Here is a 14,223-nt window from a genome sequence, read left to right on the forward strand (position 1 = left end):
TAGACCTACTGAATTACAACTTTGGGAGTGGGGCTCAGGAAACTACATTTTTAACATGCCTCCCCCACGCACACCCCAAGTCTTATGCACAGTGAAGTTTGAGAACCAATGGGATAAAAGCTCCCCCGAAGAGAGGCAGACAGGTGATTTAGAGAAGACCAGACAAAGGTTTAGGGAAGGGTCTGGAGACAGAAGATGGGGGGAGGGGGGCGGGGGGCAGTGTAAGGGCATGCTCCGGGGTAGCGACAGTCAAGACCTGTGCGCGGTGGGAACACTTGAAGGTGGAGGTGAGGACAGGGGGGAGGCGGAAGGCGGAGAGACCAAAGTCTGGACGTGAGGAGGAGGAGCAAGGGTGGAAATAATAGGGGGCTCTTCAGAGGGGTCGGGGCTGGGAAGTGAAAATTAGAAAAAAAGGGGGTCACAGGAGGTGGAGACCAAAGCAGGAATAGGAACCGGCCGAGACGGTAACCGAGACCTTCCCTCCTACCGAGTGCCTCCCCCAAAACTCTGGGCCCTGACAAGCCTGAGTGTGGGGCCAGGGTGGGGGAGAGGGAGTTTGGGAGAGACAAGCCCAGTCAGGGACGTCCCTCAGGACTGAGATAGGGGTCCCGGAGGTGGCTCGGGCCAGGCATGGGGCGCTGGAAAGTCCTGGGAGCCCCCGGAGGACCCCGCTCCAGCTCTGGCTCCCGGAGTCTCCTTCACTCACCATCGCCGCCGCCATCTTGGATCCACGTGTCGCCGTAATGACGTCAGCGGAAGTGGTGTTTCCCTGGTTACGGAGTTTAACTCCGTGGGGTGCTGCCTGGCTTCAATCTCTCCTGTAGTCGTGTTCAGCAGAGGGGCGAGAAGACTTAACTCCTGATCGGCAGCCTGGTCTGGGCAGGGAGGTCGCTGATTAGGTGACGAAAGGATGGTGTAACTATGGGGGCCATATTAACTCCTGGCAGAGACTGCTCCTCCTCTTCTTCCCCACTGTATTGTGGGTAGTGGGGGTGTGCGTAAACGCGCTTGTTCTCTGGACGCCATCTTTACTATTGGCAGGAAGACCCGTTGCCAGGGTTACCTGAGGCCCTGATTTAATGAGTGGGATGGGTACCAGAGCTCCAATAGCAGTTCAACTACGAGAATAATTTGTAATTAAGTATATGATTATTTGCTTGACTATTTTATATCCTCTCTAATAGATTGTGATTCCTATGAGGGTAGGATCCGCTCTTTTATTAAACCTTGTACTACCTTATTCTCATTGGCAAAATAGGTAGGGATTATAATAATAGGCTTATGATGAGGATCTAATGATATAATGTTATATGGTAGGTATTCAATAAACAATTGTCTTTTTACATTTATTTTATAATCCTTCAGGTAGATGGTAGGTGCCCAATACAATACACTACTTATTAAACGATGAAAAGCAGCGTATTTCATGGAGGAAGACATCTTTGAATATGGACTTCACCATGGCCTGGTTAGCTAAGAGTGTGACTGGAGGTAAGTTACTCAATCTTACTAAGCCTCAATTTCCAATATCTGGAAAGGGGACTCAAAAGAGTCATGGTGTTAAAATTGGGAAAGATCTGAAAGTTCATTTATTCCATGTATTGCTGTAAAGTGGATACAGTACCAGTGTTACCAGAGAATTTTTCAAAAAGTTGTTTAAACAAAAGAACCATGAGATCATGGACCTGAGCCAAAATCAAGAGTCCAATGCTCAACTGATCAAGCCACCCAAGTACCCCCTTAGAATGGGGCATCTTATCTACGCTTTCCTTTGCCACCTTGCAGGGGAGGAGTGCATGAAGCCTTCCCAAAGCATTGGTGGCACAAAATTTATTTCCATGTTTTTCTTCTTTCGTTTTTTTATTTAACAGACTTTTTAAAGAATGTTTATTTATTTTGAGAGAGAGAGAGAGCAAGAGAGAGAAAGAGGGAGGGAGGGGGAGAAGCAGAGAAAGAGGGAGAAAGAGAATCCCAAGCAGGCTCTGTGCTGTCAGCATAGAGCCCCCAGTTCAGGGTTTGATCTCACAAACCATGAAAAATCGTGACCTGAGCCGAAATCAGTAGTTGGACACTTAACCCACTGAGTAACCCAGGCACCCCAGCAGACTTTATTTTTTAACGTTTATTTACTTATTATTTATTTATTTATTTATTTATTTAGAGAAAACATGAAAGGGAGAGGATCAGAGAGAGAGAGAGAGAGAGAGAAAGAGAGAATTCCCAAGCAGGCTCTGTGCTGTCACTGTGGAGCCTGACATGGGGCTCGAACCCATGAACTGTGAGGTCATGATCTGAGCTGAAATCAAGAGTCGGACTCTTAACCGACTGAGCCACCCAGGTGCTCCCAGACTTTATTTTTTAGAGCAGTTGTAAGTTTACAGAAAAATGAGTAGAAAACACAAAATTCTCATATACTCCCTCACCTGGCCTCCAGTTTCCTCTATTATTAACATGTTGCCTTAGTATGCTACCTGTTACAATTGATGAGCCTATTATTATTTTTATTTTCATTAATTTAATTCTGTAATTTGCATTATAATACACTCTGTGCTATGCATTGAGTTTTGACAGATAATGATATGTATCCACCATTAAAAGTATCATACAGAATGGTTTCACTACCCTAAAAATCCCCTATGTTCCTCTTTATTCATCTCTCCTTCTCTGCCAAACCCCTGGCAACCACTGATCTTTTTATTATCTCTGAAGTTTTGCATTTTCCAGAATGGCACAGTTGGACTTCATGGTGTGTAGCCTTTTCAGGTTGGCTTCTTTCACTTAGCTCTGTGCGTGTAGGGTTCTTCCGTGTCTTGATGGCTCGTTCCTTTGGATCACCGAACAATATTCCAATATATGGATATACCACAGTTTGTTCATCTCTTCACCTGTAGAAAGGCATCCTAGTCACTTCCAAATTTTGACAATTGTAAATAAAGCTACTGCAAACATTAGCGTGTAGGTTCCTATGTGGTTCCACATGTTTTCAACATGCTTGAGTAAATGTCAAGGGACGCAATTACTGGGTTGTGTGGTAAGAACATGTGTAGTTTTGTAAGAGGCGACCAAATGTTTTCCAAAGTGACTGCACCATCTTGCATCCCCACCAGCAATGAATGAGAGTTCTTGCTGCTCCAAGTTCTTGCCAGCCTTTGGTATTGTCAGTGGTTGGATTTGGGCCATTCTAAGTAATGTGTGGTGATATCTCATTGTTTCAATTTGTACTTCTCTGATGACATATGATATTGGACATCTTCTCGTCTTCTCAGGTGAACATCTTCTCAGCTGCCTTGTTTGCCACCTGCATATCTGTTATTTCTTTTTTAATGTTCATTTATTTTATTTTTGAGAGAGAGCGAGAGCACAAGCCAGGGAGGGGCAGAGAGAGAGAGGGAGACCCAGAATCCAAAACAGGCTGCAGGCTCTGAGCTGTCAGCACGGAGCTGGATGCGGGACTTGAACTCACAAACTGTGAGATCATGACTTGAGCTGAAGTCGGACACTTAACAGACTGAGCATGTCTTCTTTTGTGAGGTGTCTGTTCAGGTCTTTGACCATTTCTTAATTGGGTTGTTTGTTTTCTTATTGTTGGCCTTTAAGGATGCTTTGTATATTTTGGATACCGGTCTTTTATCAGATATGTGTTTTGCAAATATTTTCTCCCAGATTGGAGCTTGTCTTTTCATTTTCTTAACAGTGTCTTTCTCAGAGCAGAGTTTTTAAATTTAATGGAGTCCAGTGTATCAATATTTTCTTTCATGGGCTGTGCTTTGGTGTTGTATATGTCCCCATGTTTTAATCTGTCTTTCCTGTGACCAGATGGATAAATCACAGTATAGGGCAGTTAAACTGAAAGAGCAGGAGGGTAGTAATTGACCCCTGGTCTTGTCCATGTAGCAATAGGCTCCCTCCTATGGATCACTGAACAGCAATCCAATGCACCACAAATCATTAGTGCAAATTCCTACTGTAGGAGATGAGCTCCACTTTCAGATACCCAAAAACATATCCCAAACAAGATAGCAGGAGAGAAATTCAGTTACCGACTAGGTAAGTTGAAACACTGCTAGATGTGCTTTCCACTGCTTATACCCAGTTCCTCTGTGCTACTCGGGGGTACAGAAGCAATTCAGGATAGGGCTCCAGGGGACCCTGGCAGGTGCTGTGAAGTAAATCTTTCAGGGGATGCAATGATATAGAAAGGTGTCATTGGCCCCCCATCTCGCTGTCCACCTCTTCCCGTTGTTCCCCTTCCAACGAAAGCTAATGTCAGCCACTTTCAACTGAGACAACATGCAGGAAGGGCCCATTGATCCTTGTCCTCTCTACTTCCTTCCCACATCTCCCTCCCCTCTACTGAGAACTTCCCACGCAGGGAACCAGATACGTCTCAGCAACTACATCTCCAGACTCTGGTATTCCTACGATGGTGGATACCATCTTAACAACCACAATGGCTGCTTGGCCATGGGAAATGCCCCGGCTTCGGACAGCCCTGCAGCCCTAGGGGAGACCCAGACTAACCAGCTCAAGTATCACTGTGGCTTGGCAGGAAAGTCCAGACTCCAGTCATGAAAAATCATTCCTATCATCTTGGCAAACTCAGCTCTTTGGAGACACAACCCATCCAGCATCCCAGTGCCAATGCGATTAGCAGAATAAGGCCCCTCCTCCCTGCCCAAGATGTCCCTGTCTTAATCCCTGGATCCTGTGAAGATGTTGCCTTACATGGCAAAAGGGGCTTTGCTTTGCAGATGTGATTAAAGATCTTGAAAGGGAAAAGTTAGTCTGGATTCTCCAGGTGGGCCCAATGTACTAACAGGTATCCCTACATGTGAAAGAGGGAGGCAGGAGCCGGTCAGGGAAGGTGATGTGACGACAAGCAGTTTGGAGTGACGAGTGGAAGAAAAGCACGAGTCAGGGAATGTGTCAGTTTCTCGAAGTCAGAAAAGACGAGGAAATGAAATCTCCCCTAGAGGCTCCAAAAGGCACGTAGCCCTGCCAAACCCATTTCAGACTCTGACCTCTGGAGCTGTGAGATAATGAATTTGTGTTTTAAGCCACTAAGTTTGTGGTCATTTGTTGCAGAAGCCATAGGAAACTAACATAGCCAGCGACTACTTGGGGGGCAGTTAGAAAAGCTGGAGCATCGGACCCCATTTCTCTTCAGACTGCTGGTCTTTGGAAGGGTCCCTGCCCCTTTCTGTCTTGTCATCTAGCAAAAAGGCAAATAGATATTCAGAAACTGGCAGAACAAGACAAGCTGTCAGGAAAGCCTTTAGCATTTGTATCTTTTATTTAAATATTTATTTCATGATTTTTAAAAGTTTCCCGTCCAAACCACAGCTGTAACCGGAATCCAGCTGTCCCAGGCACTAGAAGAAATATCAACTTGGGGTCTCCTGAGGATGGCAGACTGGAGATTGCTAGAGTCAAAAAGAGATTGTCCAGTTCAGCCCACCCACCTGACAGATGAGGCGCTGTGGCTGGGACGAGGGTGGGTGTCCGGGAGTGGGAAGGACAAGCAGGCACCAGGCAGATGGCGCTGGAACCACCTCTTGGGCGTCAGCTGGGTACTCGGCCCTGCCCGGGCTCCACCCATCATGGCTGTTGGTACTGGCTCTCCGTGGCCGTGTAGAAGTCATCCAGCACGCTCTGGATATATTCGAAGGTGGGCCGCTCCTCAGGGCGGTTCTTCCAGCAGCGTGTCATCATGTTGTAGAGTCCCTCGGGGCAGTTCTCGGGTCGAGGCATCCGGTATCCATGCTCCAGTGCCCGGATCACCTCAGGGTTTGACATCCCTGAGAAGGAGCCATGGAGTGAAAAAGGGAGGGACTGGGACAGGGAATCCTGGGGTGGCAGACACTGTTGCGTCCCCAGGAGCCATCACTTCTTACCTCTCCTGGGAGCTGAGCCCCTCCCACTGGGAAAGCCAGGTACCCCTTCCCCAGCCTCCCCTGCAGGCAGGGCGGGGACATGGCGCCCAGTTTTGGCCAATGGGAGCTGAGGGGCATTCTCCCAGGAGACTGCAGGAAAGGTGCTCCTCCCTGATGAGAAAAGAGGCCTTGGAAGATACACCCCTCCGCTTTCCTTCAACACAGACACATGATCCTGCCAGACTCCTCATCCTGGGGACTAAGAACTCGCCTACTGTTTCCACACTCTTAGTTATTTTGTTACTTCCAGCCTAATGCATCCTAATGGATTCAGGTCCCATAACCGATTGCCTGGTTTTTACTGGTGTACTCTCAAGAAAGAAACAGGCAGCCTGTCTCTATGTCACTCTGTGAGTGGGACCATTTCCTTGTTCAACTGATGTTTATGTGGGGTATCCTTAAAATTTTTGTTTAATGTTTTATTTATTTTTGACAGAGACAGAGCATGAGCGGGGGAGGGGCAGAGAGAGAGGGAGACACAGAATCCGAAGCAGGTTCTAGGCTCTTAGCTGTCAGCACAGAGCCCGATGCAAGGCTCAAACTGATACACCACGAGATCATGACCTGAGCCAAAGTCGGATGCTCAACCGACTGAGCCACCCAGGCGCCCCAATGTGGGGTATCCCTAAGAACAATCTTCCACATGTCTATGATCCCCGATTTTATATTACCAGTCTGGAGCACCAAACTCATACATCCAAGTGCTTCTTTGACCATCTTTACTTGGATATTACAAGTCACGTCAAATTTAACAGGGCTAAACCAGAACTCTTGAAGTTCTATCCCTAGACCATCGACCAACATCTACCCAGCTGCTCCACTAAAACCAAGAGGGTCGACCTTGGTTCTCCTCCCTCTCTCTCTCTGTCTCACCTTCCACATCAGCAAGTCACATTTTTCCTTCTTTTGAAATGTAGTATCAACCCACCAACTTGCGTCTGTCTCCACCACCTCTCCTTGTCCCCACTGCTGTGGCTGCTACCTTCTCCCCAGCCCCCAACCCACTCTCCATGCTGAACCAAAGCATCACTTAAAGATAGAAATCAGATGATGCTACTTCCCTGCTCCAGACTCTCCAATGGCTCCCGTACACTTAGACTAACATCCACAATCCACACCCTTCACCACGACTGTGGGCCCTACCTGATCTGGTCCCTGCCAACCTCATTGTTCACCATCTGCTCTCATTCCTTGTCTCCAGCTACCAGGCTTCCTTGCTTTTCTTCAGGCACACCTCCGGGCCTAAGAGCTAGCAAAGCAATGCCTTCTCCCTGGAATCTTTTCTCTAGATCCTCACTGAGCTGTCTTTCAAGTCACATATGACCTGCTCTGACAGGTGCTGGGGAGCCCCATGTCACCCTCTGTCACAGGTGCCCCATGTCACTCCCTCACACACGTCCTGCTTCATATTCTCCTCAGCAGTGATCTCCACCTGTCCCTTTTGTATGTGTTCTGCCAGCCTAGGATGTGCTCCTTATGAGCAGAGACCTCGTCTCTCACTGTATCCTCAGTGCCCAACACATAGTAGGTATTTGATCAATAGTGATGAATGAACCAAGTATCTACATATTTTATTTCTAATCTTTTCAAAAATGTCTTTTTAATTTATTTTCGAGAGAGTGCAAACGGGGGAGGGGCAGAGAGAGAGGACCAGAGGATCTGAAGCGGGCTCTGTGCTGACAGCAACAAGCCTGATGTGGAGTTTGAACTCACGAACCGTGAGATCATGACCTGAGCCGAAGTCAGAAGCTCAACCAACTGAGCCACCCAGGTGCCCCCTTTAATATTTTTTTAAAGACATTTAATTTTTTTTTTAATTTTAAAATTAAGTTTGTTTGTTTGTTTGTTTTTTTAATTTTTTTTCCAACGTTTTTATTTATTCTTGGGACAGAGAGAGACAGAGCATGAACAGGGGAGGGGTAGAGAGAGAGGGAGACACAGAATCGGAAACAGGCTCCAGGCTCTGAGCCATCAGCCCAGAGCCCGACGCGGGGCTCGAACTCCCAGACCGCGAGATCGTGACCTGGCTGAAGTCGGACGCTTAACCGACTGCGCCACCCAGGCGCCCCAAGTTTTTTTTTTTTTTTAAGAATCCCAAGCAGACTGCGCTCTCAGCACAGAGCCCAGTGCGGGGCTCTAACTCACACACCGCGGACCATGACCTAAACCAAAATCAAGAGTTGGATGCTTAACTGACTGAGTCACCCAGCTGCCCCTATTTCTAATCTTCATAACCACTTCTGCAAGGTTGATGTCATTGCCTATATTTTTAAAAAGTGAGAACACTGGGGTAGAAGAAGCGAAGTGAATTTCTCAAAGTGTAATCGTGGATGGGGCAAGAACATAAAGTCAGGGACCCTTTATATCTACCTTTCCCCTTCTTCCCAGCATTCTGGCTACAGATCCATAAGGACACATCCTGACCAAAAAGGAACAGAAAATGACATTATTTACTGAGTCTTGGGCAATCTACATGTTGGGTATATCTGTACCTACGTGGTCTATTCAGCATAGGGTGCTGCCCATAGACATTGGGGATACATTCATCCATTCAACAAATAGTTATTAAGTATCAACTATGTGCCAAGCACAGAGGTGAGCAGTGCAGATATATTAATGAGGAATATAGATGTGTTTTCTGGCTTCATAGAGCTCAGTGTCTGGTGGGGAAAATTTAAAAAAAAATTTTTTTAATATTTATTTTTGAGAGAGAGATGGAGCATGAGCGGGGGAGGGACAGAGGGAGGGATACACAGAATCTGAAACAGGCTCCAGGCTCTGAGCTGTCAGCACAGAGCCCGACGCCGGTCTTGAACCCACGAACTGTGAGATCATAATGCTCAAAAATAAACATTAAAAAAAAAAAGTGGATGTGTATTTTTTAAAGTGTATTTATTTTGAGAGAGAGAGAGAGTGAGCATGAGCAGGAGAGGGGCAAAGAGAGAGAATCCCAAGCAGGCTCTGCACTGCAGGGCTCGAACTCAAGAACCGTGGATCATAACCTGAGCCAAAATCAAGAGTCGGTTGCTTAACCAACTGAGCCACTCAGGTGCCCCTGGGTGTGTATTTTGGAGTCAAATGGCCAGAATCTTGTGACTGCTTGGATGTAGCAAGGCGTGAGAGAAAAGGAAGGACCAAGGAAGCCCCCAGATTTTCAGCCTAAGAAATTGGGTGGATGGTGGTACATTGAACTGAGATGGGGCAGGTGAGGGGAGGTTGGGGGCAAGGATCAAGATCTCTGCCTGAATGGACACACTGACAAGTGAAGGGACCCAGGCTGGGCCATGGAAGCAGGCGCAGCTGATGCCCCCTTCCCTACCTGGGTAAGGGATCCGGCCATAGGTGACGATCTCCATCAGCAGAATACCAAAGGACCAGACGTCTGATTTGATGGTAAAAGAGCCAAAGTTGATGGCCTCAGGAGCCGTCCACTTGATGGGGAACTTGGCCCCTGTGGGGTTGGACAGAGCAGAGTCAGCGAGAGTCTGGGAGCAGTCAGGGCTGGGTGTGTGCTAGGGAACAGGACAGGGGCACACCCTTCAGTCCCGCCTCCGCGGAAGCAAGGGGTATCTATCCTCAGGACAGATATCTAGAGTGGAGAGGAACAGGCAGAGGGGTGTGGGGTGTGGCGGGGGAGCTGACACTCTGGGCCCCCTCGTTGATTCAGCTGATACTCCAGTGAACCACAGCTCCTGAAGAGTAGGGTCCTCAAGGCCTCGTATAAATGGAATCATACAATATGCCATCCTGGTGTCTGGCTTCTTTCACTTAACATGATGTTTTGAAAGTGTATCCACGGTTAGCATGTATCAGTACTTCGTTCCTTTTTTGTGACTGAACAATATTCTGTTGTTGCTTCCACTTTCTGGCTCTTATGAATAATGTTGCTATTCATACGCAAGTTTGCCTGTTTCTGAATTTTATATAAATGGAGCCATCCTGCAATGACTTTTGCATGTAGCACTGGTTTGGAATTTTCCATTGCTGCATAACATTATATTACATGAATGTACCACAACTTATATATCCATTCTACTACTTATGGACATTTGGATTTTTCCCAGTTTCCATCTATTATTACCCACAAAGTTGCCCTCCCCTTAAATCCAACATGCACTTGGCTAGCGCAACCTAAAATTGATCAGAGCCACTGGGTGAGACTACAGGCCTGGAGACTCTATCCAGAAGGACTCCATCAAGCTTAATGACAAGAGCTGGTGCCAGGACAGACACATGTCTCAACTCTCAGCACTCACAGCCCACCCAAGTGGCCCGACGGTCCCTGGGCGGCGCTCCCTACCTTCCCGGGCCGTGTATTCATTGTCCTCAATGACACGCGCCAGGCCAAAGTCGGCAATCTTGCACACTAGGGACGCAGAGACCAGGATGTTGGCGGCTCGGAGATCTCGGTGAATGTAGTTCCTCTTCTCGATGAAGGCCATGCCTTCTGCAATCTCCACCCAAAACAGAGACACCTTCATCCTCACAAGTGGCCCAGCCCAAGGTGGGTCCCACCCCAAAACACAAGAGGAGCCTGCAAGTTTGAGAAAACGGGGAAGTGTGCGCACGCAGCTCCCCCTTTCTTATGGAAGGGTCCTGAGCTCAGGTTGGCATTTCTCTACCTTCATGTCCAGGCTGGGGGGAATCTCAGGGCCTGGTTCTCTTTGGGGGTTTTTCTCTAGGGTTCCCAAACTCCCAGAGACTACTTTGAGGAAAAAGCAATGGCATTATTTTCCCAGGAGCCTCCCCCGCCCACACACACACCAGGATACTGTGAGGTACTTTCATCCCCAGCCCTCTTTCTGGGGACAACCTAGGCTAATGTCATACTCTGCTGTATATCTCTTGTACCTTCTTCATTCTCAAGCTTGGGTGGGGAAAATTCATTTATTCATTCAACAAAAATCTACTGAGTGTCTCCCGGGTGCAGGCCTATTACTTGAGTGGGTGCTGAGGCAGGCAATGCCCCTGCAGGTGGCGGTAAGTGCCATAAAGGATAAAGCAGAGTAGCAGGACATGAAGTGTAGAAGGCTGTTTTGGATTGGGTGGTCAGGGAAGGCTGCTTTGAGGAGGTGACGTTTTGGCAAAGATCCAAGTGGTGGTACTAAGTGTGTGAAATAAGAGTATTCCTGGCAGCAAGAACATCATATGCAAAGGCCCAGAGGTAGGAATGAGTTTGGGTGTTCATGGAGCAGAAGTTGCCACATGGAGTTGAAGTTGAAAGGGAGGCGGCTGATTGTGAAGAACCTTCTAAGTTTGAAGAGGGGTTGGACTGTCTTCTGAGTGCAATGGGAGGATGGTAGAAAGACTGGAACAGGAGTATGACATGGCCTGATACATATTTTAATGCCATTATGGCTGCTGAATGAATAATAGACTATATGGAAGATTTTTTTTTTAAGTTAAAAAAATATTTTTTAAGTAATCTCTACATGGGGCTTGAACTCATGACACCGAGATCGAGAGTTGCATGCGTTTCCAACTGAGCCAGCCAGGTGCCCCTGTATGGAGGATTCTTATTCACAATGAATGGGTCCCTGGAAGCCTCTGACAGAAAGATGTGGGATTTTTTTCCTCAGAGACATTTTTCACTTACAAGGGTTTGTGCGTTTAACTCTCATAAAGAGGTTTATAATGAGCTCCCAGACACCCAGAAAACAGTACTTACAGTTTACAAATTGGGCTTTGAGCTCCTTGGGCCAGGTCTCATTATAATACGTTTATATGTTTATAGAGGGGGGACACTTTCCAGATCATACAACCAGGAAAATTTTGAATGCCAGATTCAAACCAGTCTGTGGATTTCCAATACCTGTGCCCCACGTTGCCTCTAATTACTGCAGAACTGGAGGATTGTTTTGGAGGATTGCAGCTGGGTGCAATCTGGTGAGATTTGGGGGGTGGGATAGGGGAGCATGGCAAGACAGACCAAACCAAAACACAAGCCTACTCAAGGTCAGAGGCAAGTGGGGGGGGGGGGGGGCACACTTTTGGGAAGTGGCCAGCAGGGGGCACCCATGGCTACTGGAACTGAGGTGTGAGGCTTCAAGCTTTCCAGCAAAAACTTGAGACTGTGCTTTTGTTGGGAATCGCAGGCTAGGGGTGAGATGAGACAAGGTCTTGCCGGGGCGGGGGGAGGGGGACATTTATCAGGAGTCCTTAGACGACAGAAGAGTTAACAAGGGTTATTATGTTAATGGAAAACATTGTCGTTTATTCATTTATCGGAAGATGATACTTGAGCTGAAATCGCATTTACTCTGTGCTTTGGGGGAGGCACGATTGCTATCAGCCATATTTCCCAGGCAAGAAAGGTTAATCCTCGAGAAATAAGTAACCGGTCCAAGTGGAGACCAGGATTGGAACCCCAAAAGCCCAGCTCAGCATCTGTGCACTAATCCATTACTCTACCTGGATTTGTGGCCTTAGATTTGAAAGAACAGGCACTCATGCTACCCGTTACCATTTTTTAGTGCCCACAGGCAGACATTCACGTTATTGATTTTCACATATGCTCAGTGGGGCGGGTGGGATTCACCCAATTTGGGAGATAGTAGAGGTTAATGCCTCAGTGACTCCGGAGTTGGACCAGCTCAGCCTGAGCCCCACAGCTCTGTGATCTCAAGCAAGCTACTTCACTCCTCTGTGCCTGCCTTTTCTTCTCTGCAAAAGGAGGGCAATAGAACCTGCTTCTGAGGGGTCATGTGAGGATTGATCCTCCATGCCTGCATCAAGGGTTTACAACAGTGTCTGGCACGTAAGTATCCACTTTAACAGCGGCTATTCATGCTCCCTGTTGAGGAAAGTGGCATTCAGAGAGGTTAAGCAACTTGCTCAAAGCTACACAGGCAGAACTGGGATCAATACCAAAACTCTGTGTGACTCCTCCGCCCATGTACCTACACGGCGTTGCTTCTCAAGGGTTTGTCACCTGAATGAGTAACGAAGAGGTTCCCTGGGCTCAGGGGTGGTCTAAGAACTAGGAGTCGCTGAGAGGGTGAGATTTCATAAGCACCAAGCAGGCTGCCTTGATGTTAAGCATTAAAACTTGGGTTTACTTCTTGGGGCGCCTGGGTGGCGCAGTCGGTTAAGCGTCCGACTTCAGCCAGGTCACGATCTCGCGGTCCGTGAGTTCGAGCCCCACGTCGGGCTCTGGGCTGATGGCTCGGAGCCTGGAGCCTGTTTCCAATTCTGTGTCTCCCTCTCTCTCTGCCCCTCCCCCGTTCATGCTCTGTCTCTCTCTGTCCCAAAAATAAATAAAAACGTGGAAAAAAAAATTTTTAAAAAAAAATTAAAAAAAAAAAAAACTTGGGTTTACTTCTGAGAGTTATCGGGGAGCCCACAGAATTAGGGCTGGAAGGGTCTGTAGGGCTGTTCCAGCTCCGGGCTCTTCAAACCGAATCCTACTGATACCTCAAGGTCGTCTTGTGGGTGACGGGACAAAGCAAAGGGCACCCTCTTCAATCAGAGCCGCTCTGTTTTAAAATATTTGGCTCCTGGGACACCTGGGTGGCTCAGTCGGTTGAGCATCTGACTTTGCCTCAGGTCGTGAGTTTGAGCCTCACATCAGGCTCTGTGCTGACAGCTCAGAGCCTGGAGCCTGCTTCAGATTCTGTGTCTCCCTCTCTCTCTGCCCCACCCCCATTCATGCTCTGTCTCTTTCTCTCTCTCTCTCTCTCAAAAATAAATAAAAATGTTTTTAAAAAATTAAACAAAATATTCAGCTGCTATATAAGATTTCATTTGATCAACAGAATTATGGCTTAAAAAAGGGCTTTTGAACTTGAAAAGTACAGATGTGGTCTAATTCCCTCATTTGACAAATGAAGACACTCAGGTTCATGGTAGATCTGAGGCCCAGACGGCCAGTTGGTGACAGGGCTGGGGCATCTTCTACTGCACAATCTGCCTCTCTAGGACTGGAGGTGAAGACCAGGTCCCCAGGTTGCCTCCTTCCTATCCCCAGACCCTCTGCCCTGGACATACAAGGGCCAGGAACCTCTTTCGCTCCCTTGGTTTCTGTCTTCCCATCTGTGAAACAGGGAGAGTGGCTTCTGCCCAGCCTGACTCTCCCCCGGCAAGATTACTTGCCAGTCTGATGGTTATAATTTAGTTACAGGCCAGACTATTGTTTGCCTAGGGACAGGGACCATTACAGTGAAAATAAATATCAGGCCTTGATTTCCATGTGCCTCTGGCATTCCAGGCTCCAAAACTTAAAGCCTTGTTTTGGGATGCCTGGGTAGCTCAGTCGGTTAAGTGTCTGACTTCGGCTCAGGTCACAGTCTCG

General features: G+C 47.6%; 2 protein-coding genes across 2 annotated transcripts in view; both read right to left on the reverse strand.

Moving 5' to 3' along the window:
* Positions 1-947, reverse strand: part of TM9SF4 (transmembrane 9 superfamily member 4) — a 53,314-nt gene extending 52,367 nt beyond the window's left edge. The window contains exon 1 of the mRNA XM_043602613.1: positions 707-947. Coding sequence (XP_043458548.1) covers positions 707-721 — 15 coding nt within the window. The 5' untranslated portion in view covers positions 722-947. The remainder of the gene's footprint in view (positions 1-706) is intronic.
* A 4,327-nt stretch (positions 948-5,274) lies between these two features.
* HCK (HCK proto-oncogene, Src family tyrosine kinase) overlaps positions 5,275-14,223 on the reverse strand; it is a 42,983-nt gene continuing 34,034 nt past the window's right edge. Inside the window, exons 11-13 of the mRNA XM_043602616.1 lie at positions 10,234-10,387; positions 9,253-9,384; positions 5,275-5,798 (exon numbers count right to left, since the gene is read on the reverse strand). Coding sequence (XP_043458551.1) covers positions 5,599-5,798; positions 9,253-9,384; positions 10,234-10,387 — 486 coding nt within the window. The 3' untranslated portion in view covers positions 5,275-5,598. The remainder of the gene's footprint in view (positions 5,799-9,252; positions 9,385-10,233; positions 10,388-14,223) is intronic.

This window comes from Prionailurus bengalensis, chromosome A3 (assembly GCF_016509475.1).
Source record: "Prionailurus bengalensis isolate Pbe53 chromosome A3, Fcat_Pben_1.1_paternal_pri, whole genome shotgun sequence".
NCBI classification, from domain to species: domain Eukaryota; kingdom Metazoa; phylum Chordata; class Mammalia; order Carnivora; family Felidae; genus Prionailurus; species Prionailurus bengalensis.